At 36.9% G+C, this 27,800-nt stretch overlaps 1 protein-coding gene across 2 annotated transcripts in view; it reads left to right on the top strand.

The window, feature by feature from the left end:
• Positions 1-2,993: 2,993 nt before the first annotated feature.
• The window catches only part of LOC148076097 (neprilysin-like), a 41,118-nt gene continuing 16,311 nt past the window's right edge, over positions 2,994-27,800 (top strand). Inside the window, exons 1-10 of one of the 2 annotated variants that reach the window (XM_087794974.1) lie at positions 2,994-3,307; positions 7,918-8,094; positions 9,041-9,076; positions 10,399-10,560; positions 19,006-19,086; positions 22,183-22,278; positions 22,352-22,470; positions 23,946-24,014; positions 24,348-24,482; positions 25,164-25,265. In XM_087794974.1, coding sequence (XP_087651100.1) covers positions 3,265-3,307; positions 7,918-8,094; positions 9,041-9,076; positions 10,399-10,560; positions 19,006-19,086; positions 22,183-22,278; positions 22,352-22,470; positions 23,946-24,014; positions 24,348-24,482; positions 25,164-25,265 — 1,020 coding nt within the window. In that variant the 5' untranslated portion in view covers positions 2,994-3,264. Of the gene's footprint in view, positions 3,308-7,165; positions 7,309-7,917; positions 8,095-9,040; positions 9,077-10,398; positions 10,561-19,005; positions 19,087-22,182; positions 22,279-22,351; positions 22,471-23,945; positions 24,015-24,347; positions 24,483-25,163; positions 25,266-27,800 lie in introns of those variants that run through there. The other variant, XM_087794975.1, reaches the window with a different exon arrangement.

Here is a 27,800-nt window from a genome sequence, read left to right as displayed (position 1 = left end):
ATCCAATTCTCTCCAGGAGTCTATAGCATGCTGGATTTCCTGACAGCGAAAGGAGTAAATGCCCAACAGAGAGGGAGTGAGCTTTTATTTGAAGAGCAAAATATGATCACAGAGATGGCTGAACATTGATAAGCAGAAAGTGTGAGAAGGCATTTAGATTAGCTTCCCAGCTATTTAAAAAGATACACACAGAGATGGAAATTCCACTGAAAAGAACCTTTCTTTTGATTGAAGTCATGGATAAAAGACACAACAGGACCTTTACGTAGCACTCTGGCTGTGTTGCACACCTTCATATCTAAAAATAAATCTTGCCCACAGTCATTTGGATGACATGATATGTGGAATAAAAGCACAGGAAAGCAGAATGGAAGGTTTACAGACACTCAGTGGATACTGACAAGACTAATTGATAATGGGATTCCAGACTTGCTACAGGTGAGCAGGGAGTAGCATCATGGCAGTAAACAGAAAATAGAAGCCTGCAGGCGACAACAAAGTCCGTGGCTGGTGTTGGAAAGGTCACATGGAGGTGAGCGCTGAGAGCCTTGGGGCTGGTAAGACTGCTATTATGTTAAACTATTAAACTCATATTTACGGTTTTGAGGTGTCAGGAGCGACAATTAGATCTACTTTGAGAATTTAAAAATTCAATTTTATGAACTTTTCCAAAATTGTAGCCTATACTACTTCTGTGTCCTGTAGGCAAAAAAGAGTGCGATTGGGTGTGAAGAATTCTATGCTAGGACAATAGAGAAGGGTGAAAAAGTTCACACAGATTTTGGTTAAGCAGGTTCATAAAGCCTGAATACTCCACTTTGTCGGATGTTCTATAGGCTGGGGTGATGATAGATGAAGGGTTATTTGGAGGAGGTCTTTGGTTCTGTGTCCGACGTAGTTGAGGAGTACATGACAGGAGTGAGAGTCAGTGAGAGTGTCCTCCAGGCAAAGGGAGAGACAACAGGATTGATGAAGACTCCTTCCCGATGGACTATCCAGTGAGTGAAAATACGAGTAATATTAATAAATGCCTGTTCATAACATTGGGAAGCAGTGTTGCGAGGTGGACCACAGCATGAAAAAGCTTGGCACGCTGAATGCAGTGAGCAGATCTATCATCTTGCAGAAGAGCCAGGAATGTAGACATGAACAGATTCCTTCCCGAGTAGTAAAAACACATAGAAGAGGGTTGTGATGGCGGCAGTGCAAAAGCAGGAGATCGCTCAAAGAAATGAGAGGATGAGACTTGAAATGCTGAGGTAAAGCAATTCCTCACAAACCAACCGTGCAACGAGAACAAACGTTGGAACTTTGTTAGCTGGAGACAGAGTACAGCTCTCTTACAAAAGTCGACCATTTCTTGGGAATCAATGTGATACTGTCCTGTAGGAGGAGAAGGACAAACACTGAACAAAAGTTTGGTCAAGCACCAATACCCACTAGTATGACAAATTCCAACAAAGCCTTGAAAAACTGGTATATTTCTCATTTTATCATTGTGACAGTTTGTTTTCTATTTGAAATAAATATTATAAATATACATATTATGTACAAAGTTTTCCCAGTAAAAGCTTTCATTCTGTAACTATTGCACAACAAGAGAAGTAAACGGCCACAAATGACAGTGAGTAGCCAGGAAAAAAGTACATAAATAGGACTGAAATTTGCGTATATTTGCATAATTAAGTAAATGACCAGAAGTTTTGATGGGGATTAATTAGAATGAAGTGAAAAAGTAATTGATTAAAATTCCATTTTTACAATCTTCACCATTTTCTTATTTTAAAATGGCCTAATGCTGGGGCAAAAGTGTTGCACTTTGGAAAAGCAAATGTTCACCTTCCCGATATTATGATTAGAATAAATATATTGCGTATTTTGAGAATGAAAAAAAGTTTGCAGGTGTCAATTATTAGATGCCAGAGGTGGAGCGTTAATTTCAGGATTTGGCACTTGCTTTGATTTCATCTTCTTTACAAAATGTACTTTCATCTGCATCAATTCTTTTGTTTCCCCCCATATTTATTGTGCTATTTCCAGGAAGCTAAAGAGCAAATCTAGAACACTGAAATTCCATTTGATACCATTTTAACATTCATTGTAGATCATCCTGTTTTCAAAATACTTTGTTGTTACCTAGGTGTTATACTTTATAGAGCCGATTAATCATTTATTATCACCACATAACACACAATATGTCCTCCATTTTGACCATCAATAATATTTTGTAATAAAAAATCATGCATCATCACTCCCGGAGGTCGCCACCTCCAAGGGACTTGTTGTATAAAGAAAGTGGGATGTAATTACAGGTGGCTGGAGGAGTAAAGCCCATTATTTTATCTAAAGGGGTCACCTCTCGTAACCTCTTTATATATTAAGTAACAACTTCAAAAAACCGTCATGATGAGGGACTTACTGCATCTTGGAGAGGAAGACCTCAATGTTTAAAACATGTAAGTAACTCAGGAGAGATGGGTTTTTCCTACAAGTCGCCTTTTAATAAATGACGAAGACTGTGTAGATTAACAATAATAATAATAATAATAGATAAACAACTTCCGGAAGGAGACCTCCTGAGGGATCAATAAAGTTCTACCTTACTGTAGATTCACATTTACTACACTGAAAGACACATTATGTAGTTCAAAACATCTATAATAGCAGTTTATTTATTTGAAAGGTCATGTATAGGTCCCAAAACATAAATATCTCACATTAAGAGATGGCGAATTGAGTCAAAAACATTTTTTTTGCAAGGACTTTACAAATATATCTGTCACCACAATATGAAGAAAGTAAAGGGTTCATTTTAATGGTGTTATATTTGTCGTTATGTCATATTAGAGAAGGACTTTGTGCAGATCTATAGCACACATGATCTACACATCACTGAGGAAAACGCCGCCCTGACGGAGGAGGCAACGGCTGGCAGAAGAGCGAACTTCAGAGCCTGAGTCTCAGCACATGTCACCTCCATACTCGAGGATCTGCTCCTGTGGATCTCACACCTGAGAGCGCGAGGACTCCGATGGATCGCTTCTGAACATCCGCTCTCGATGGTCAGGCACCGGCTCCAGTTGCAGGTTCAGTAGTATATTTGAGAGAGTGCGCGCTCCCTACACACTCTTTGAAAAATACAGATCTGGTGTCGGATTCCGATTCCGTGTGAGTGGATCATTCGCTCCATCTCAGTCGGATTGGATTGACTCGCACTTCGCGCTGCCGTTCGTGGATTTGATGGATTCCTGACCGGTGGATGTGATGCCCATTTATATCATCGACCGAAAATTTCCCGACGCATTTGGTAAGTGGTGGACAAAGACTGAAACATTTGAACACGCTTTTTTTGTGTGTGTCCGTGCGCGTGTGTGTGATCCAATGTGAACAAGTTGATCAAGTGTGTGTCATGAAGTATCCATAAAGGAGGTGGATCTCCAAGAAGTGGACGTTTAAGATTAAAGTTGCAGTGTGTAATATTTGGCAGCACTCTTTTTAATTCGAAATAATGATCCATACATCTTGAAATGATTCAGCTCCTTCAAGAAACCCCTTATAATGCCCTGTTTACAATGTCTAATAAGACCTCATTACTTATTTTCAAATTAAATTCTGGGTCTGTGTCTAGACCATCCACACACCTGCAGGTGGAATCCAAATATCCCTTGACTATTTAGTTTTGATAGAACTGAAAGTGAAGATTTAAGGTTGAGAGGTTTGTGGTCACATTTTCCAAAATGGCTGAAGAACTTTAAAGTACTTTGGGCAGTTCCTGTCAGTGGTTGCCACTTCTGCCACCACCTTCACTACTTTGTTCCTCCTTGCAGGTCACTCCTTTCATCATATATACGTAAATGACTCTCCTTCAGCCCAAACAACGAGATCCAAAAATACAAATTTAAAAGAACAACAACAACTTTAGCCAAGAAGGTTTAAAAATCAAATTCATACCCCGATCCAACATATCACATTAACACCAAAGTCATTTTTCAAAAATGATGTATGGCACGCTCAAGCATAATGATGGTAAAGATCTGCTTAACAAACACAGCTGTGTGTTTAAAAACAAGCTATGTAGTATGAGATGGAGTAGGATCAATTTAAGTATTAGTGATAGATCAAACCAGCTAGCTGACTGAGATACAGTATAAAACTGAAAATATGGATTATAAATCTTAAAATATAACAAGACAATCACTTATTTGGAATGACATGTATGCAAATATAATGTTAACCTTTGCCAAAGGGACAAACAAACACACTAATAACACACTTTTAAACATTTCAACAACAATAATAAACTAGTATATATATTAAGGAAAAATCAATGAACTCACAAACTTCATTTTAAGTAAATCATTTTAAAGACTTTGCATGCCACATAAAAAGACTTGCCCTCGGGCCTTGATTTATAGTGCAGGTTTTATCACTGTATCACTACTAGAATATCAATAAAGAAGTGATTTATGTTGTGGGTGGAGTCACACTAATAATGAACTTTGGTCTGAAAGGTCAAACTTTCAAACAGAAAATATGTGATTGATCCTTGTCACTTTCTTCGCAGCCTCAGTCCAGATGCAGTGGGATATTAGAGAGGGATGCTAATAGTGTTAAACAGCACAAACACAGGGCAACATTCTCTCTCAACATGGTCTAAGTTTCACTACTAGAGAAGAATGATCAAAGTTGTGTCCTGATTTCAGCAGGCATGTATTTCTAGCAAACTCTATGTATGTATTGTTTAAACAAGAATCTGGAAAAAAACATCAGTACATCAGTGTTATGTACAACATAACAAAGCAAAGGTAAACCAAACAAAACTGCTTACAGACCCTGTTTCATGCATTTGCACTTATATATTTGAAATTCCAGCATTTCAGCAGTGATGACAAAGTGCTTTCAGTTATTAACAGCTAACGACCCCTGTGTCCCACTGAGGGTGTTATTTTAAGTTAAAGTAGGCCACATTCCAGCACTTAACACACTCATCTGGCTCCATGACATGTTCATGGTGTACACGGAGGGCAGTTGTAAATAAGCGACTCTCCAGAGACGTCTGCTTATATTTGTTTGTTTTTTGACGACTGGTGAATGAATACTTTAATCATGAAGGGTAGTGAAGCCTTAGTAATGGACTGTAGAATATGTACAGCATGCCATTGAAGGTGGTGATAACTTGACCTTTCTTTCCTTTTTTTGAAAGATTTTGTAACCAGACAGGCAGCTAACAGCATAGCACCACATGTTGCAAAAATATTAATCGTCAGCATCAACCTGAGTGATAGTACACGAGTGGGACATGTATTTAGTGCACAGCAAGATTCATACCGAGCATGTCTTGGCACACTGAAACAAGATTTAGGACCTGTCTGTGTCCAACTATTTACTTACTACACCTTCAGCCCCCCTGGTTCCCTCCACACCGTCTCCCCACTTTCAGTTTCTCTCAGCCCTCCTCTCTAAAAATGATCTTTCCTCTTTTATTAATTAATAGTCCCCATTTATGTTTTCCCTCTGTCTGGAAAAAATGTGGTTTGTGTCCAGAAATGGTCCCAGAGAGACAGCGTCTGGGACTTTATTGAGCTGTGCCCAGATTAGAAACTTTGAGCGATTATACAAGAGAAGTTGAATTTTTCATTGATGGTATGATGGAAAGAAAGAGAAGTACATTCCCTCTTTTAATTCATTTGTTGCTATGAGTGAAAATACAAAAAGTAATAATTTAATTGTAATTGTCTTGATTCATTTCTGTGAATTCAGATTTACCCACTGTCAGCATATCTATTTAAACACATGTCAGCGCACTTCTCAGTAGAAACATGATATTCGACTCATATCCACTCCATTGACACTATCATAAACTTTGGTTCAAAAACCAAATTGCGTTTATGGGTGTTGACCAATAATAGAGCAGATATTATAGAGACTGTAAGAAAAAAATTGAATGAAATTTAGAGAGCTGTTAGCATCTTTGAGGTCGGATGGAAAGAAACAGTGGCATATAAACACATTAGATAAACAGCTACATCATTTAAAGCATTTCTGTATATTTTAAGTTTGTGTGTAGCGGAAGATTCCCGTAAGTGTGTTTGTTTGTCCACGTGCCAGTTTCTACATTATAATGTAGGTAATTTGTTATTTCGTGGTAAGAAGTAGGAAGAGGAAATCCTTTAAAGTTGCAATATAGCTCTGTATTTTGCACCTTTTGACTCTGGTGCGGTATCATGCATTCTGTGATAGTAAATGACTTAATGGGATGTAGTTTCACACGTCTATTATACTTAAAAACAGTATTAAATATTTGTATACCGTCGACAAATGCCACTTTTGTTGCATCATAAATTGTGAGGTCAAAATCCATTTTAATTTTGGATTCATTTTGATGTCCGCTCACTAAGACACACTGAAGGACGAAGCTATTTTAATTATTACAGACAACACATATTTTAACAGCGGAATACTTATTTTTAACAGACACCAAATCAAAATGCTTTGCATGAAAAACCTTCAAAATCTTCATGACTGGTGTGCTTCAATAAAATTTGTCACTTACGAAAGCAGTTCATGCCCTCTTTTCAGAAACTCTACAGAGAATATAAGAACATTTGAATTCGTAAATTGTTCTGTTTCCTCTTTCTGTGCCTCAAATAAGTTATTCGTTTTGCTTTTTATTTCACATGGCTGAGATTGGAACAGTTTTGAGACACAGCAGTAGGTGTATGTTACATGTAGGGACGATGCTTTGCAGATTGATATCTGATGACCTTAAGTAAGGTCATGCACTTGGAAGGGAGAAGTGATTGGTGTGCGCTGCTATAGCCTGTTACTCTGCTGGATAATTACTGCAATCAGAAAAATCTGCTTGACATTTGGATTATTGTTTCATCATAGAGATGAAAAGATTGTATTCCAGCATTGGAAAGATTTTTTTTCGTTCTGTGTGTTGGAAAAAAAGGTGTAAAGTCAGTTTGTGTTTGTTGCAGATTTCAACTGAAGCGACGAGACTTTGTCCTTTTGAAAAGTGTTGCTCTCCGTCAGCAGAAAGACCCACCTTTTTTTTTTTTTTACAAAAAAAGGCTCATGACACCTCCTTGTAAAAGTGTGTGTTTGTGTCAGGCCTGGCAAACGACTCTGATGTGTGTGTGTGTGTGTGTGTGTGTGTGTGTGTATGTGTGCGCAAATGGGGATTAAGCATTAGTTGCCTTCAGAGATAGTTGACTTTACTACATGGTAGAAGTTCTCACTTCTCTCTGGACAGGATACAGCTCCAACAGGTTCTACTTTTATCAACATTGCACTACCAAATGGGTAAGAACTTGTTTTCATCAGGAGCAAAAGGCTTACAAATATTAATTTGGCATACCTTTTTATTTTTAAATTTTAACCTGGAAGATTTAAAGAAATAATGGGTGTTTGACAAAATGTGTCATGTTTTTTTATTTTTATTTTATTTTCACATTGGGAAATTACAACTTTTTAGCATACAATATTACACATATACGCCTGAGGTCAGAGCTGACTTCATAAACATAAGTAAAATGGTTAAATTGCCCAGTTTTGTAAATGTAATTCTTGAAACATCTAAAACTGTTTTTTAAAACAAACAATGGTAAATAGTCTCAGTGTAAAGCAGTTAGTTATGATGAAATCTTGTGACATTTGAAATTAATTTGTTTTAAGTTGCAATTTTAGAAATCTTGTGTGTGGTTGTGCTAGGGATTCTTTAAGTAACACACTATGAGTTTAATTTAAATCTGAGGGCAACAAACTGGCAGTAGACCCGACTCACACATCAAGTATATTTCCCACCTTTAAAAAAATCGAATCCTGGTCGTATTAAAAAGATTCCCTTTATCCAAAACTGAGATTCCGTTACTTTTGAGCTTAATCGATGCTTTTACCGGTTATTTTATTCAGGTGAGTTGTTGCAGCCGGAAGCTGACAGAGGAGAGTTTAAGATGACAGAGACCAATTCCCCAAAGTCTGCGAAGAAGCTACACTGGACTTCTCTGGAGATCGGGCTCATCAGCATCGTGTCCTTGCTTTTTGTTGTTATAGTCGCCCTCGTCATCCTCTTTGCTACACAGAAGACTGGTGAGTTGATGATAGTATTATTACTTTACTATTTATATTACTATTTCTTCTTCATGAAGAAGCCTGAACAGTTGTCATATTTTACGCTATTGTGATGATTCCTCGCCAACAAAGAGAGGACAGCCAACAATCTTGTGCTTCAATATGGTGCATGAAGCTATAACACAGAGCGGGTGTTTTACCCTGAAACGCCTTCTGAATCTTCATCCCATGCATTTTGGCAAAGCATTTTCATGTTGCACAATGCTCTCCTGTGGATCTGGTCTTTATCATTTCCACCATTTTACTTATTTTTCTTCTCAATTTTAAGATCATGGATGATGACGGAAATGTTAAAAGGATACCAACAACTTCACCCATAGAAAATGAAATGATTAAACTGAAAGTTCAAATGTGTGTAACTGGAAGTGTTGACACAGAGAGCACCTCATGTTTTCTTCAGGCAAGAAACAGACTGACGCTGTGGCGCTCGTCCAAAAGTGCAATCACTGAACCAGAATGAAGAATTCTTTTCATAGCCTCGCCACTTGTCAAGATGCTATTTCACTCCCCATTCTTTAATTAGTCTCTACTGTCTTCCCTCAGTTATAAGCAAACATCTCAATGAAAATGACATCCTCAGAAGCCACCTACTCATCTATCTAACAAGCCAGGGAGACATTAATGTATTCAACACAGACATACATGTCATACATACATGACTCTCCATGGTTTCAGAGGTTTGAGTGGCATACATTGTTGAATATTTGTGTTGAAAGGACACACTGTTTCATTAATGAGTAACTCAGAGACTTAGGTATGTCACCTTACTACACTAAGCAATGATACAATTTCACACAACTCATGATGATCATTTTTATTGTTAGCAAAAACTGTGAGTTGAAAGAAATGAACCGCTCATATCTGCCAAAATATCCCCTGTAATACTTTTTCTGTTGTTTTGTAGATGAAATCTGCACCACAGCCGACTGCACACAATCAGGTAAGTAGCTTTTTTTTACTTTCTTCACTTTTTCTAATTCTGACAGATCACAGTGGAAAATGACAATTGCGACAAAACCAAAGAGTGAAAAGGCTAATTCATTTACTCCTAATTCGTTCTCCAATTTCAAATATCCAATTGCACGTGATGATTGAAGCCAACTGAGCTGAATTAACATATTAATAGCTTAAAGATTACAAATATTGGAGCTCCTTCACTGCCAGCCAAAAAGCATGTCCCAACTTCACCCGCAGGCAATGTGAAGATCAAATGTTCTTATTTACTCACGTCCCAGTCGCAAAATAGCTGCCAGCTCTTGGACTACTTGAAATATTTTCACTGTGGCATTACAATTTAACTGAAATATGAATAGAAAGCTTTTGTTCGGTTGGAAAAAAAGTTACATGCACTATAAAAGGGAAATTCTTGGTTCAGTCAAGGTTTTTTAATAACTTTGAAAAAAAGACTTAATCACCTTTGCAGGTATTTTATTTATTCCAACGTAGGGAATTATGAGCCATTCTGCTCAATGAAGCTCACTTTACAACCAGGGGGTTGATAATTCAGTTGAATCCCCACAATGTATTCGCATTAAAGTAGCATTCTTCACTTCCTCTTATCGTATTCTAGAAAGTAGAATAATGTAGAAAGTGAATGTTATCAGAACGTGAAAAAGTTCTGTTGACTTGTCCTTTTGACACACCGAAACCAGAAACAGTATCTCCTTGGTATTTCCTGCATGTTCTTGTCTTAAATATGACTAGAAATTTGATATTAAAATAATACAGAACAACAATAGAAGGAAGAATCTTCCATCACCTTTGGTGCTTTGACTTAATGTTCCTGGCAAGCTTATGTCATTGGTAGGAACAATCCCCAAACCTCATATTCAAAATTAAATAAATTTGGGACGATGAAAACTATCATATATCCTAATCAAATCTACTTTTAATAGTAACACAGTTTAAATGTTGGGGAAAAAATCACACATCTGGGTGTGCTTTACCTACTTACTTACTTTTGGAGTATATTTATCAGTAAGCTCATTTCTATTACTCAAAAAAATGCTGCACTTGTAGTTTGACAGGTTATACAATTTCCTCCTGTGCAATTTCAAAGATTAATGGGTACTCTATGGAGCTGACAAACATTTACTTTGAGATTTTTTGTAGGCACTCCCACCATGCTCAGTTTTTCTTAATTGTGAGGAAACGTATATCCTATAAAATATAGGGATATTTTTAACTTTTGAATCACAGAATGGGCTGTCTTTGCTTGAGCCGACTTTATTCTCACCTGTTCTGTCTGTACTACCCACGAAGCTTCACGTCTCATTGACAACATGGATGCCAGTGTGGATCCCTGTGATAACTTCTACCATTATGCCTGTGGAGGCTGGCTGAAAAGGAACATCATCCCTGAGACCTCTTCCAGATACAGCACCTTCAATATACTTCGTGATGAACTGGAGGTCATCCTCAAAGGTCAGACGCCTCCACGTGCACCCACAACTTTCCACACAGTCTTTAATCATGGAAATTTACTTGAATAGATACCTGTCTGTCTTTGTGCTTCTGCATTTTGTAGACTGTGTGTTGTTAAAATATTGAAAAACAGGAAACTTCCAAGAAGAAAGAAAGAAAGAAAACATGGTTCTATCAGATACCAGCAGCTATTAAAATTAAATTAAAATTGTTTTCACAACACTGTTATACCAAATGGGCTTCTTAGTTATCTCTAAGTTTTTCTTCAGTCATTACCAGCACATTTCAAGAAAGCTTACTTCTAAAACAATATATCACACAACGTCTGTAGATTTCAATGCTACATTAGCAATTCTAGATTATGGAAAAAATGTCTGGTGTGATATGGAATTGTACTCGTATCTGACATGTATGTGAAGTAAGACAAATATTGTGTATTCTCTATATACAATGTGATCTTGAAATGCAGGAGCGTTGTTTTATGAATATTGTATGTATTTTGCATCTAATTACACATATTTTGGAATGGGGGACAATGCAATTTTCATTTAAAGAGTCGTAAAAAACACTTGAAAATAACCGCTACCGGTGTTTATTCTTCAGTGTTTAATTTGGATGGATAATGAGGATGGATTGGTCATTTTGAAAGAAACCAGCATGGTGGAAACTGACCTGAGTTTAGGGATAACATACAAAGGATCTAGGTCCACTCACAACCAGAGTTGCCACAAAGTTGTTCCCAAAGAACTGGTCCTGTAGGCATGAAAAATAAGCTCATGACTCTCAAACAAAGGGGACTTTTAGGTGAGGTCAATTTTCCAATGGAAGATGTCCAGTTATCAGCAGTGGGTTGATAAATCCTATACTTGAGAAAACTTTCTCAAAAACCAAACTCATGGACTGTAGATTCACAATGTATTCACCTGTCTGCACTCTAATAAAGACAGTTTAGTTGCCCCACAGGAGCAAGTTACAGTGCAGAGGGAGACATTGATCCATAGAAGCTGAGAATAGTTGAAGTTTAAAGTGCAAGCTGTCTCGTGGACTGATAATTTGCAGCCCCCTCGTAAAATTCAAAGCTCCTCCTTGTAAAAAAATAATGGTTGTTCCTTTTATTTCGTCTTCAATCTCTGTGTGTTAATTATTCGTCAGGAGGCAAACAAAATCTTGAGGGTTAATGAATAAACACTTTTATTTCCTATGACTTGCAAGGGATTGCTTGTGATGTGGTTGTAAATGTTTATCTGGGGGGGCTTCACATTACAGACCAAGACATGGATCAAAGTCTTTTCCCAAAAGCATAAAATCTTCTATTTGGTCCAAAAATATATATCAAACAATTGGTGTCTTCACTGAAATTTTTCCTCACTAAGTTTGCTCATTGTGATTTACAGAGACCTGTTTTGTTCTTCACTTATAAATTGTAATTTAAACGGTATTGTGTTTTGAGAAAGCTCTCTTATGATTTGATACTTTGACACAATTATTTAGGTCAGAGTTAGAGAAATCACAGAATCTCCACAAAACCCCTACCATGGAAGTAATTCACAGTAATAATGTGCTTCTTTTATTTAAATAGGGTCAAATCCCTTGGGTATTGTTCCTCTCCTCTCAACCTGTTGGCTGTATTAATGCTAATAAGACCCACACACAGGGGGAAAAGCAAAATAAACACTGCTCAGCGAGAGCACAGTCTTGGAATTTCTTCATATTAAGTGAATTGACTTGTATTGATATCACAACACCTGCCATTGTTATACTCTTTCATTTAGACGGCTTAAGTATTTGGAGTTTCTCATACATAACACACAAGCTATTGTGCACATCAAAAGAGAGTTTATGTATGGACGTCACCCTCTGCTGTCAAACTGGTAACATTTTTGTAGCAAGTGTGAAAGCTGAGGACAGACGTTCAGGATGTGACATAAACATGTGACCTCTGATCCTGAGACTAGCCACTGCCGCTTTCCTGAAATCACACCGCCTGCTGATGGACAGATAGTTTTCCTGTTAACAGCTGCAGAGGCCTGGAAACACCTGGATACTGCTGCACTCCAGGCCGTGTATGTGTGTGTGTGTGTTTATGTGTGTGCGTTTGGGTGGGGAAGGGGGGGGGGGATAAATGTTTTGATTTGTGGTTGCTTGTAAATACCTAACATTGCTCTCGTCCACTCTAAAGGGCCATAAATGATAAGTTGTGAGGCTGCCTGCTATTGTGACTGCAGTGATGTAGAAATCAGTAATGTGGCCGAGTAGGTATTAAATATTGACATTTTAGATTTAGATTTTAGAAGTTTTAAAGACGTTTTTTTCAAAAATGTAATAAAAATGGTCAAAGTCAAGTGACAAATAAGTGAAAAAGTGGCTGGTTAGCGTTTTCCAAAAGCAACAATGAAAGTCGTCGGTTGTTGACAGTTTAACCATTGTTAATGTCTGCGAATAATTCATGCTCACAAGATCCGTGTCTTAGAGCAGCTCAGAAGGGAAAGTTGCGCTTATCACCTGGGTTTAATGCAGTAATGGTTCATACGTTAAATATTTTCTCAATTTAGTGAAATCAAATCTGTCTGTAAGAAAAGTGACTGCAGGGTCACAAAAAAAGATCTTGAACACTTTTGATGTGACAAAAGGATAGAGTTTGGGTAAAGAAGTTCACAATAATTGCAATAGAGATTTGACTATATTGTACTCAGAAGGAAAACAATCCAAATAAAACTCCTGAGCAGAGGTTTCTTGTAGAGCTCAAGAGTGACTCAGTGATGTCCAAAACATGTCCGTCAGAAATACTGCTATTAAATCGACGAAAGGGAAATGTGTCAAAATCTGTACATTTTTCCTTCTGAGGTACTCTGTTGAAAAAAATGTCCTAACATTTAACATTTCCAAACCTCACTACACAACATCAAAACACAACGTGTCTCACAACATATCATATACAGATACGTGATCTGAGCTTGTGGCCAAATAAAACAAGATACCTTTTAATGCATGACCATTTTGGCCAAGATAATACAGATGGGACATTTCTTTCACCAGCAAGAATGAATAACAGGAAAGAGTATGAGCTTACGATGTCTGTCAAAATAATCTCTCTTCCATGACTCATTTAGATATTTGGAATGAACCTTTGAAAGATCATTTTTTTTTACTTTTCACTCCTGTTAATGTTTAAATAACTTGAGATGGCATTTTAATATTATTATTAAAATTCTCAGTCACTGGAGTCATTAGAGTCATCATCGTACCAGAGTGACAAACAATGAAAACAATCATGTGAATTTACTAAATCTGAATGTGGGTGTTTGTGTGGACACCACCACGTACAGTTTACATGTTCTGGCTATTAAATAGACCCTGTACCAAAATGACATTCCTATAACACTAGTGAGATCCAAGGTCTCAAGCAGGCAAGTTTCCACACTCAATTTCCACATTTGATTTGTTGTACTTTAGGTCCATAATGTTAATTATTAGCACCCTGTAGGACACAACGAATAGGCAAAGTGCTAAATTATTTATTTTACAACTGTAGCTTATTGTACAGAAACATTTAACTGAATGGTAAACTTCTTGTTTTGCAATTATTCATGGGTGAAATGAACCAACCATGTAACATACAAAAATACACAATTTTTTTGAAAATTAAAATCTAAATTTCAATTTTGCAATTAAATATCAAACCTGTAATTTTAATATCAAAGTTGCCGTTACTGGGTGGTCGGTAAGTGTTTGCTTCAAAAAATGGTTATGCCGTAGTAGTAACTTCTGTGTGTATTATGTGACTTACAGACAGAAAAGATAATAATTCGCAACCCAATGTCATAGCAAGCAGTTTTGGAAAACCATAATGTCTATCTATTTCCATCTTGTATTATACCAAACAAATGTAGTTGTTCTAGAATTTCTTAACAATGGTACCCTAGAATAATATAATGTGAAGTGGAAATAACTAATGTTTCAATTTTAAAATATATTTAAGAGGAAAAACGTAGTCCTAAACACTTGACATATGGAAAATATTGCTCTACAAAAAGCAGCCAAGGAACAGTACGTTAGTCGGGTTAGAAAAGGTGCCTTTGATGGTGTTAGTGGAATAAAAGACAGTTTTACATGGAATAAATCTGGAATTGTGATTCTGAAAAGGAACAGAGGCTTTTGGTTCCTGTTGATGTCTCAAACAAACATCTGGTGGCGGCAAATCCATTCTGATACAAATTCTTTGTGAGTGTGTATGTGTGCCTCTCAGACTGAGGTAGAAGATAAGCCTATGCTGTGGTTAAACATTAGCACCAGGCAGTCTGTAAGCCAATCACACACATGATCAGTGCCCTTTTGCAGGAAGCACCCTGTGAAGGGTCTCCATCTCAGGACTTCATTAAGATTAAATGAGCACAAAAATAGTGCACACATGGTAATGAGAAAATGGGAGGATTAGAAATATGAAAGGGTAAAATAAGTGGAAGTGACAGGCACCGTCTGAGGAGCAGGAGAAATAGGGAGGTGGGGGGGTGATCCCATTCCCTAAGCTAATGAAAGCAATAAAACAAAGTTTGACTTATTTCTGCTCCTGACAGAACATCGTTTTTTGCCTGTACTGATAGGTAACTTGATTTAACTGGAACTATGAAACAGTACAATTATTTGATCTGTGACAGGTAACACATTTTCTTTGTTATCACGTTTTTGTATTCATTTCATTTACATTCATCTCTTAGTGATACTAAATTGGATATGCATTAAAAACATGTGTGTTGTTTTATATTATTATATCATTAGAAGTTATTGCAGTGCCCTTAAATGGGGGTAAAAAAAACTCTTGCCCAAAGAGGCTGGCATAGGCTCTAGCTGCCCAATATCCCCCCATAATAGATTGAGTGGTTCAGAAAATGAATGAATGAATGAATGACTTGCTGCATAATCATTCATATTTAATGTTGACTAGAGCTGTTCAAGGTGGTTGTTTCAGAAAGTGTGCTAAACAATGTCTCACTAATGCTTTATTCAAGATGTAGTTTAATATTCCTTCAATTTAATTTGCATGCAAACATTACAACCTTTTACATATTCCCTTGATACTAGCCTTGCTCCACTGGTGTAAGCAAAAATAATCTTCAGTGTGAGAATAATTTACTGTCTTTCATGCTTCACATCTCAACATTTAACTTCATTTATAATTTAATGTGTTGGTGGAAGTATCGGTGCAACCCTGTTAATATTGCACCACAACATGTAGTACATAGAAACATATTTTACTGTCAGTCCAGTTTACTGTAAATCTCCTAGTTTGAAAAATGTGCAACTGTGGAGATCTAGCAGAGTTCTATTGTATTTTTTTTTTTAACTCTGACTCTTACTAGAAAATACTAGAGGTGAAACTGCTTGTCAACCAGCCGACGGCAGCCCATAGGCTCATAGGGATTGAAGACAAATATGTTTTGAACCTCTCAGAAAGTTGACTAGAAAAGTGAAACGAGGAAAGAAGGGGATTAGTTTTATAGAAAACATTTTTGTCTGAAATAGTTGATCCAACTGAAACCACATTAACATATATTTCTGTGATTTGACCAATTCTTTTTTCCATTCTAAAAATTGAAATGCTTATATACTGCATAGCAATTATTTGCCAGTTGATTGGTGCACTCTGAGCATCTCTTTGAGGAACAGGTGGATTCCAAAAAGAAACATAAACACTAAAGTCAGAATTTCTAAAAAGAAAATGTCAACAATAATCAGGAATCCAAAAAAAGGAAAGAAGATGAGAAGTACAATTTGTGGTCAGTTTATTAAAATTAACCACTGAGATGCTAAATATTAACCTTCAAAAATGACTGGACAGGTCAGATGGTCACTTAAACGAACACAATTCCCACAAATTCCAAGGTTATATCTGTTGTCTTTGTCGATTTGCCAATCATTGTTTCATGTACCAACTGCTCCTCTTTGTCGACTTCCTCAGGAATGTTCATGTCATAGTTTCTAAGCTTTTTAAGTCGAACCACAGTTTCTCTTTAACGCCACTGTTTTTGTATCACCCCATGCAGGCCTGGGGTGGCTGTTTACATCTGAGTTTATGGTGCACTCCTGATAACACTATTGCATTTTCTAAATTGACTGGTTGTGTGTATTGTTTGTGGTACACAACCCTGAAAATAAAAATACATATATTTAATAAAAAGGTGAGGACATAAAGTGCAGCTCAACACTGAAGTAAGTAAAGAGTTTTTCCTTCTGACACTATTCTTGAAAATTCTCAGTCATGAAAGTCGTTATTTTTTCATTAGTGGTGACTTATTACTTATTACTACACATCAGTCACTGGACAAACTACTGTCCATCATGGATGATGACAGTCATCCTCTCAGCACTGTCATCAGTGAGCAGAGAAGCAGAATGAGTGCACGAATGCTCTTTCCCAGATGCAAAACGAATAGACTCAAGGACTCATTCATTCCTCGTGCTATTAGATTGTACAATTCTGAGTTTGGGGGCAGGAGTGGAGTAAAAGTATCAGGATGTTCTGTTCTATGTTAGTCTTTGTATCCTTTGTCTTTGTTATTTTTCTTTGATCTATGGTCTTTCCCTTATCTTTAGACTTAGACTGTATCATCTTGTTCTTTCTCTTTATTTCTCTTTGTTATTGTTCTTATTTTATTTTGATTTATTTTTTATGAAAAATTGCTGTATTTGCTGTGGCTAATTGGAAAAAAACAATTTCCTGAAGGAGACCTCCTGAGGGATCAATAAAGTTCTACCTAACCTAACCTAACCTAACCTTATAACCATCATTTCAGATTAAAATTGTCTTGAGGAACCAATGTTGCAGAAAAAAATTGTTTATCTTCTGTGCATCTTACAAGCCAGATTTCCTTCTTTAAATGACATGCACTCGCCTTCTGAATGAGGTTGGTATTCAAGTGGGATTGTTTTTCTGGGTCAACGGAGGGTGATAATCATCATTGCAGTCTTTGCGGAGTACTACAGGAGCAATCACAGCATTTCTGGTCGGCAGGAGGAAATCAAGTATCCATGCTGAAGTTTGATTTACAACAGTCGGTTGGGTTTTGTTTATGTGCAAGTTGTTTTTATCATTGTTGGTGTATTATTATGATTACCTCATTTGATTCAATTACTCTGACTTTGTTCAATACGCATGTTTAAAAATACAACTAGTTCTACAGATGAAACTGACACTGTTTATTATCAACAGATATATTTTCACTGCTATTTTGTAACTTAAGAAAGTGATGAATGAGGTTTACAATGAATGGAATTCACGAAAAAGGATATGTGTTAATGCTATTAGGTTATTAGGTTACAATCACTTCATTCACACTCCATTTACACAGCAACTATTGTTTGTTCGGTTAATCTCTAATTTCCTGACATTCTGTTCCATTCAGCTTCCCCTCCTCTAATCCTAATTCACGTACGAAGGTTTAGAAGGGAATTAAAACAATGAATATATAAAGGTTGTGCAAGACTAAATATGACCCATTTAGTTCTTTTTTTTATAAGTACAAGAGTGCATGAAAAACTAACACACACTTTTATCAGATTTGTGATTGCTTGCTGCAGTCTTTTAATTGTTCTGCAGTAAACTTAAATGGAATTGTTGCTTTTTGGCATTCTATAATTTATTTCCTGTCTGTTTGTCACATTAGTTACTACTTGATTGTATGATTCTTTTCTGAAGAAAACAAGGCTGGTCTAATCATTTTTAAGGTGGTTATATTTTGCGATGTCAGAATGGGGAAGGCAAACATTGGCTTCTACTTGTCAAACTACTTAATTTATGTTTGCTTTCATTGCTGTGAAGGAAATGCGAAGCCAAAAAACTAAAACAAATGGCGAATTCCTGAATCGGGTTAAATCTCCAATTTTATTAAACCGCAAAGTCCAATATATCAAAGTAAGTGAACCAGGCGAGGGATCATTTCATTTGACCAAAATATGGATTTAAATAGACACACCTAAATGATTTCAATGTTTGTTCTGCTGGTGACTCATAATGAAAACATTTGATATTAAAGTCACTGTTGTAGCTTTCGGAATATATCATCAAAAATGTTGATCTTGATCTGATGTTCGCTGACGGAAGCACCAAGGCGCTATTCTCACAAGTGAAAGATGTTCCTAAGCTTTTTTATTTTATTAGACAAATTAGGATTTTTCCAGGTAGCAGATTTGTTTTCGCTTTAGTCTTGTGTTCTGAATGTTATTTACAACACAGCCACTGAGATAGTCTTATTAAAGTTTTTAATTCCATCTGAACAGCTGGATTTGATTTCCACTACACAAAAATGAAAAATTCTGCACTGTACCTGAGGTTGTTAAATACGGATCCCTCTCCCACTTCAATGTCTGAAATGGCAAGCTTCGCTCCTTCATCCTGCCCGTTTTATCTCTGTTATTCACCTTCACACTTTATTATCTGCTTTACTTCAGGAGTTCTTGAAAAACAAGTGGACGAGGAAGCTGCTGCTCTCACAAAGGCCAAGACTCTCTACAAGTCCTGCATAAATGAAAGTGAGTCCTTGTTTTCAGCAGTTTTGTCCTTATCTCCAAGGCTTCTTGTTTCTTGTTTTTCCCACAGAAGCCACTATGCGCATTCATAAAGGTCCACTTTTGACTGTGGTAAAAGTCCATCGTAGATGTTATAAAAAAGTTACTTATAACAGTGAGCAAAAGCAGGAATGGTCTCCCTGTGCTCCTTTGCCTCTTGAGTGAATGTGTGATAAATACAAAAGTAAAATAAAATAGTGGATTAACTAAAAAGGTTGATTAAAAAAAAAAAAATCAATATATTTATATTCCTGATCACCACATCGCCTCCTGAAAGTGCCTCAACAGATTCATGTATTTCAAAAATTCAATATAATATTCCAATAATGGAAAGAGAAAAATGGAATTCTGAAAGCAACAGTGAGTCTTCCTTACTCAGCATACCAGTTGCCCTCTGGTCCCCCCTCCTGACTGATTTTTTCCCCTTGCTTCTATAACTTGTACTTTCCACTAAGCTTGCGTAAGTGATAATGGTCTGCTGAACGATGTGCTACGTAATTCTATATAGAGAAATAACAACTGAATAACCTGTGATAAAAGGACAGACTTTCTCTCAGTGGTACAGCTTTGACATCTGAGATTCAGATGTATTTTGAGTGGTAATTTTTTTTATTTATGTCCTGAAAGGGCTCTGAAAAACTATTGAAGTGAAAAGGTGTAAGTGTCTGAAGATGCTCTGCAAATGTTCTGTTTTTTAAAGACACATTTGAATTTGTTTCTTTTACTGGAACACTTTAATTTTACTCCTTAAAATCCCATTAGCATTTAAATGAAGGCAATTTATTAGATATTACCAAAAAAACTAAATATCAAATCACCCATGTCAATTGACAAGGGAAATTCCAGCAGTGGGGGTTGACTTTTGATTTATAAATGAATGCAGATTTTTTTTAACATCTACAAAACCTGGTTTAGGATTATTCAACAATTATTAAATAGGAAGTAGCAACATTTTTTTATAGCGAATTACAATCCATTTTTTCATTCCTATGTGAAAGGGGTTTTATTTTGTAGAAAGACAGACATCATTTTAGCCTGTAACTTTTGTCAAGTTTACTCACATAAAAAAACTGATTCAGTTACCTTTTTCTAGTCATGCTATTTTTAATTTGCGTGTTTTTAATCTGATGATCGGTCAATGGTGAAAAGAATATTGGGGACCACAGCTTCAGAGGACCAATGTTAGTAGCAAGTAACATAGGAAAATAACTATTTTGGTGTATACACGTATCTTAGAGGATCTCATATTGATCCCAGTACAACCTTCTAACATTCTCACATAGAGAATTAAACAAACAACCACTAAGAGGCAAACTAGAAACCCTTGTGGGGACTTATTTTGAACCAGAACAATAGTTGGTTGTCATCAGTCCTCTATTGCTAAATCTCTCCTTCTCATTAAAGCGATAGAAATCCCTGCCGACCCTTCAGACCCTGAACAGTTAAAAATGCAAAACAAATACAGAAAACAACTTCATCTTCAGAATGAGCTCCTAAAATAAATTTAGTCTGAAGCGTGCGGGCGTAGTTTTATACGTAAACGTTCATATGTATCAATAATGAGGAGTATGAAAACTTGTGAACTTTCCAACAGGTTTGAAGGTGTTAAACATATTTACTGCTCAGATCCATGGTCAGCCTCAGTTTGCAAGAAAATGAGTTGAAATTAAATAGTTTGCAAACTTATTATTACATTTCTAATTCGCCAAACTGATTATCTTTATTTATTATGACAACATGGTAGATGTATTTGGAATGTTTTTAGCAGCTAATAAATTGCATGTGTTATGGCTTGTTTTATATATAATATAACGCACAAAATGAAAAAAATTCTGATCGTTTTAAGTGTTCTCCACGAGATTCACAGTTCCTCAGACAGATCCTGTGAAACAACATCACCTCAATTAACTGCAGGTTCAAATGAAAACAGCTAAAGTTAAATATAATGAATTCAACCTTTCAATATATTTAATATTTAATAATACTTTTTGATGGCAGAGATATATTATATATAAAGACCCCTTTTAGATGAACACTCACTAACTCTTTCACCCAAAGTGTGCGACCAAAAGTGAGGGCAGAACTATAAACTGATAGACTGATAACAGTATTAATATCTGTATTTAGAGCTCAGTTACATCCTCATATCAAATACAATGGCTTCTTGTGGTAGCTTTGTTGCATACTGTCACAACAACCCCATGACTGACTATGCAGCACATATCCATAAGTGGATTGAGTGCTAAATCCTTCCCTCACTCATGTACACTAATAATATTTAAATAATATGAAATCTTTATTTATATAGCTTCAGACTGAAAGTGCTTTGCTAAGAGCAGAATAAAAAACAAACATGATTCAGTTAAACATGACACAATACTTTTAAGAACAGCACAAATCATTAACATGATAAAAACCAAGAAAACTATGTGAGGTATTAAAAACGCACAATATAATAACATTCAAGACATTAAACTGAAATAAATCCGGATAAAGTAAGTTAAAAGTAGGAATCACATGGAAGCCAATCCCTGAAAGTGTGTTTTTAAAAGAGATTTAAATAAAAGCACAGACTCTTAACACCTCCAGCAGACTGTTCCAAAGTCAAGGCCACTTGATGGAGGAGGCTTGGTCGCCCTTAAGACCTTAATATACTTGATTCTTCCACTTGGACAGGATTTTCATAATTTAGAATCCTGATCTTGGTTGCAGCATCAAACTCACATACCACTCCAGTGACTATTGAGCTTTTGGCTACATGAACCAGGTGCTCATACTGTGATCTATCAGGAAGAGACTAGAAGTTATCTGCAGAACCGACTTGCTAAACCTGGCTCTAACAAATGTAGAAAATTGGTATATGTTGAAGCCTGTTGATAAACTCTTTTAATTTGCTTTCATTTTTGATTAATGTCAAAATCTATATGTGTAAAGGGAAATGCTCAACTTTTTTTTTACCTATTTCCTCTTTATGTTGACTTTCTTAATAATCCCAGGTGGTCTGTTCTAATGGTCTCGCCTCTTTTAAACTTCATTCTTTTTGTCATTTCTTCATTTGAGGTTTGATTGAGCGGAGAGGAGGTTCACCATTGCTTGAGATGCTGCCTGAAATATTTGAGTGGCCCATAGCTGTGGACGACTGGGAGAACAATTACGGTCAATTATAATATCCATTAGATCCCACTCAAGAATGTAACACAAGTTGTTAAATGTATGCTGTTTTCTCCAGGTAAAACATGGAGGCTGGAGGACGTTATTGCCAAGTTGAATGAGAAATACGGAACCCATCTTCTGGTGAACTTCTTCGTTGGAGTTGATGACAGGGATTCAAAGTCACACATCATTCATGTAGGTGTGCAAGTGTGAAAAACACTTTCCCTTCTCAGTACTGTTTCACACACCATATGACTGATTCTATATTTTTAGACTATTTTTTGCACCTCTTTCGATGAACTTTTAATAAATCTTTGAGTATACTATTATTAATAATACTAAACTATTACATTTACATTTAAATAAAACAAATACAAAATGATTGTATATGTGTAAATTATTTTTTAACCATCAAGTTTAAGACACATACCTTTCTACCTGATGCATCAATTCCTATTAATATTATACTTTTTTTTTATTGTGACCCAGGTGTTATGTGAAATCTTGTTACACCCTACAAAGGACAACAACATAAAGTATACATTTCATTTAAAGATGTTATACTTTCATGCCATCCAAAAAATATTTACGTCCATATTGGAATCTTTTTTTTAACTGGGGATTTTTCTCTATTTTCAGATATATACAAAAAGTCTAGGTGGTGTTATTAGTGTATATTCTCAGGGTCAAGTTGACCCGAAGGCCCGAAAACCACTTTGATACAGAGGCAACACACACATTTGTTTTCAGGCCTTTAAGTCACCTTGACCCTGAGATAACACAAAGGTTAAGATTCCATTAAATAAACAGACAAGACATTTTTGTAGAAAAATCGAATAGGAATAGGAAAACAAATATAAAGAATAATCCATTCCCCAGATTATCTTCATACTACAACAGACTCTCCTTGGAGAGTTTTATCAATTTCTTCCTGTCTTGTTTTCTCAATGGAATGCAACACGCTTGGGTTTCACACCATTGTTATCTCGATAAAAAACAAATCTGAAAGACTATCCTACCAGGCTGCATACTTAAAATAGCACTTAGTTGGGTGGTGGTGCATTTATACTCCGATCAACACGAGGGAATATTTGCAAAAATCTGTTTGTCATAAGCCCGATTCACACAGGATGAGTATAACCTGTGGAATAAAGGCGATTTGAAATAATTGAGAATGATGATTAATCCCGTGCGAATGCGCCATGTCTGTGATTTGTAATGTAATAATTCTGCTGCAAATTACCTATTGTATTTCACCTAACACATGCGTCGGGTGATAATACTAGCCCAGTGCAAATCTGCATCATGGTGTTTATTATTGGAATTGCGCACTTTTCCATCTTGGAGCATATTTTCTACCTTTATCTTTCAGTAATTGTGAGCCTTTTTAGATCTGTTTCTCGAGGTAATGTCAGTAAAGCAGACGTTTTTTTAACAGAAATCCCGTACAAATGTACTGTAATTAACAGATCACCAAATGTCCCCAAGTAAAACTAATCCTGTGCGAACAGGGCTTTACTCCAAAGTTACTTGAGAATTTTTGCTATATGCAGGTTTCTTATGTGCCAGATAAAATGTGCTTTAACTTTTTGCAGGGACACCATGCTTCTATGTACTCAGGATCTTGTTTGGCTTGAATCAATACTTTTTTTGTTTTCTTTTTTTTTCAGTTTGACCAGCAGATCAGCCTGGGCCTTTTGTCTAGAGATTACTACACCTGCAGTGGACCTTATGAAGAAGTGAGCATAAACACACACTCATAAATGCACACAAACACACAGGACTTCATAGAGAAATGTGTACAAGGAACAGTGCGTAAGCTACGTAAGTATTTCTATTTGGATTTGTTGTCCCCGGGAGGTTCCACTGAATGGTTGAAATGTGTTCTCTGTTGCTACAAAACAAATCAACTCTTATCAGGCATGAGTAACGTTTAAAACGATGATTGTACATGACGGCTTATCATTATTTCTCTGTAATTATGCTTCAGGGATAGATTAGCTACAGTATATGCGTCTGTGCACTGATTTCTTCGTAATCCTAAAAGATAATATCTTTCATGTATCTTTCAGGCTTGTCGCTCCTACGTACAGTTCATGACTGACCTGGCAAAAATGATCAGAAGTGACCGAAAGCTGTCCATCAACGAGACCCAGATCAGAGAGGAGGTGACAAGATTGATGAATCTGGAGAGAGACATTGCCAATGTAAGCAGCCTTTGATTGCTTAGTACCTTCTGGTGTTTATTGACTTCATCAGTGTCTGATAATGTCCAAGTCTTCCCAGGTGTTTTGTTCTTCAGCCAAAATTATAATTTCATTCCTACCACAAGATTATGTTTCTATACCAGGTCTGACAAACCTTCCCCTGTTTGTTGCCTTAAACTGTCTTTTCTATGTGTGCATCTAATGCCTGGAGTGCAGTCGGATATCGACTTAAATGCTAGTGGCTCCATTCTGATAGAATTAGTGGTTTACAGTAACTAGCTCAGACAAAAGCACTTAGGGAACTGTTGCAGCACTAAAGACACAATTTACAATTGTCCTCAGTCTTATTCATATAGTACATTAAAAGGTTTTTCTTTATTTATTTTTTAATGTTGTAACAATTTGTGAACAGGCCTTCAGACTTTATATTCACATTCAACATATATTCACTTTCAAACACTCCCCTCCCCATCTGCAAAATCTCTGTGGCTGAATTGGCCCCCAGGCTGGAGTTTAAGACCTCTGGTTGAACAGGTATTGTCAGGCAAACATTGTGTACAGTAATATCATACACTGCTACAGTAATAGCAGCTCTGAAATTTCCACAATAGACTCCACATGCCTCTTCACTGGATGTGGCCTGCAGTTTTTTCTCAACACAATTCCATCTTAACTGTTTAGGCAACCGATACTCCAGAGGACCGCAGTAACCCAGTGCTGCTCTACAACAAGATGGAACTGGGTGATATGAACACCAACTTCACTTTGGAGGTTGATTCACAGGTAAGAGAGAAATGTGTCTACCTTCATCAAATATACAGTCAGAATGGACGATTGACAGGACACAACCCATGTTTAAATATAGAAGAATAACTAAAATAATTATTGTTAGTTTTAACTATTGCAGAGAGTTATGGGTTAATCTATGACGGAAATATATATTTCCACCTCTGGGTATAATATTCATGTTAATATTAGTTTTGTGACCTCAAAGACGACAGACATTAACCTTTACCATCCTGTAACAGACAAGCTACACTGCAGTACAATACCTGGATGCACACAAGACTCTTGAAAGGGGTTGGACACTTTACACGCTTTCGGTTGTGGGGATGGACTGTTGTATGTGTGGGTCAAATGTTTAGTTATGCCATCTGACTTGTGGCCACGTTTGGTTCACCTCATGGTGAAGAGTTGGCACGTATGGTGCAGACCTGTCAGTCCAAATGAATCCTGAGAATTATTTGAAGAAAAAACATTTTTAGTCCCGATAATTCTGAAATCTTCCCAACTAGACGCCAAAAAATGTAGGAAGGTGTAAAATATAACCACAAAAAACATCTTGAATTTAGCTTTATTTAGCTACTGAAAAAATAATTTACCTCCTAAAAAGCTGGTCCTGAATTTTTGGCAAGCACTGTATTTAAAAAAAAATGCATCTCTTGTATTTCTTCAGGTGGCAGGGCAAAATGTGGGCTGAATCTGTCTATTGGGCGGTGGTTTGGGTTCCCCTGCAGGTTGTAGCATGTGGTGAGGGTTGGACTTGAGCTGACGTCTCAACTCAGCCCTTGAATTCAGACAAAATTTGCACATCTGTTTAAAGTAAAATATTGGAGAATAAATTTTGGAGACCACCATTTTTAATTTGATATCAAAACTTGTTTGTTTTGTATTTAATTGGAGGTATATAGAATTTCGTCTTCAAAATATATATTGAAGATGAGTGTTATGGCAAGGTAAATTTCACCTCAGACTGTTGTAAGTAAGTAAGTAAGTAAGTAATATTTATTTATATAGCGCTTTTCGAGACCAGGGTCACAAAGCGCTTTAACAAACAAAACAATACTCAAAACAGTACATACTTCAAAGATCAAGACAACACCGAGAACAACACAGGAGTTCGAGAAATTCAAGGAAAAGCCTGAACAAATAGAAACGTCTTAAGATGTTTCTTAAAGGAGTCAGTAGACTCCATCAAGCGCAAAGAGAGAGGAAGATTGTTCCAAAGCTTAGGAGCAACAGCCTGAAAAGATTTCTCTCCTCTGGTCCTGAGCCGTGTGCGTGGAACCATAAGTAGATTCTGATCCACAGACCTCAGAGACCGAGCTGGGGTGTAAGGCTGGATCAGATCAGTGATGTAAGGAGGAGCCTGACCATGAATAGCTCTGAAAGTAAGAACCAGAATTTTAAAGTTGATCCTGAAAGAAACTGGAAGCCAGTGAAGAGTATTAAGGATCGGAGAAATGTGAGTTCTCCTACTTGAGCGAGTCAGAATTCTCGCTGCAGAGTTCTGAATCAACTGCAGACGAGACACATCCTTCTTGTTAAGACATGAAAACAAACTGTTACAATAGTCCAGACGAGAAGAAACAAACGCATGGATTACAAGCTCCAGATCATGTTGTGACAACATTTTCCTAAGTTTAGAGATTTTTCTCAGTTGAAGGAAACAGTTTCTGGTCAGTTTTCTGCAGTGTTGAACAAGAGACATGTCTTTATCAAATACAACACCCAGGTTTCTCAGGCTCAGTTTGACAGACTGACCTAAGTCACCCAAGTACTGACTCAACCCTGGAATCTTATCATCAGGAGCAATCACCAGAGTTTCAGTTTTGTCCACATTAAGCTGTAAAGTGTTTTCACTCAGCCATTGTTTGATTTCTAGCAAACAATTGACTAAGCTGTTCAGCCTTTGGGGCTCAGATGGATCAAAAGAGCAGTAGAGCTGGATGTCATCAGCAAAAATGTGATAAGAAACATCTGGAAATCTCTGAATGATTTTACCAAGGGGAATCAAGTACAGCAAAAACAATAAAGGACCCAGAACAGAACCTTGAGGGACTCCACACAACAGATCTGCCGATTCAGACCTCATTTGATTGGCAGATACACTAAAACTGCGCCCAGAAAGGTAAGATGAGAACCAGTCTAACACAGACCCAGACAGTCCCACTTCATCCCTTAGTCTTCTCAGCAGGATCTGGTGATCAACTGTGTCAAAGGCTGACGACAGATCCAAGAGAACCAGAACAGTGAATTTACCAGAGTCAGCCGACATCATGATGTCACTGGACACTTTCAATAAAGCTGTCTCCGTAGAGTGATGTTTACGGAAGCCAGACTGAAACTTCTCATGGATGTCGCTCTGATCCAGGAACAAAGACAGCTGCTCGGACACCACCTTCTCCAAGATCTTGGACAAGAAAGGGAGCTTAGAAATAGGCCTGAAATTACTGAGGTCAGTTGGGTCTAAGCCTGGTTTTTTGAGCAGAGGCTCCACAATGGCATGTTTAAATGCATTGGGAAAAACCCGTGGAA

This window comes from Callionymus lyra, chromosome 7, assembly GCF_982586985.1.
Source record: "Callionymus lyra chromosome 7, fCalLyr1.hap1.1, whole genome shotgun sequence".
NCBI classification, from domain to species: domain Eukaryota; kingdom Metazoa; phylum Chordata; class Actinopteri; order Syngnathiformes; family Callionymidae; genus Callionymus; species Callionymus lyra.
The sequence above is the reverse complement of the archived record's forward strand: the minus strand, read 5'-3'. Positions and strand labels throughout refer to the sequence as shown.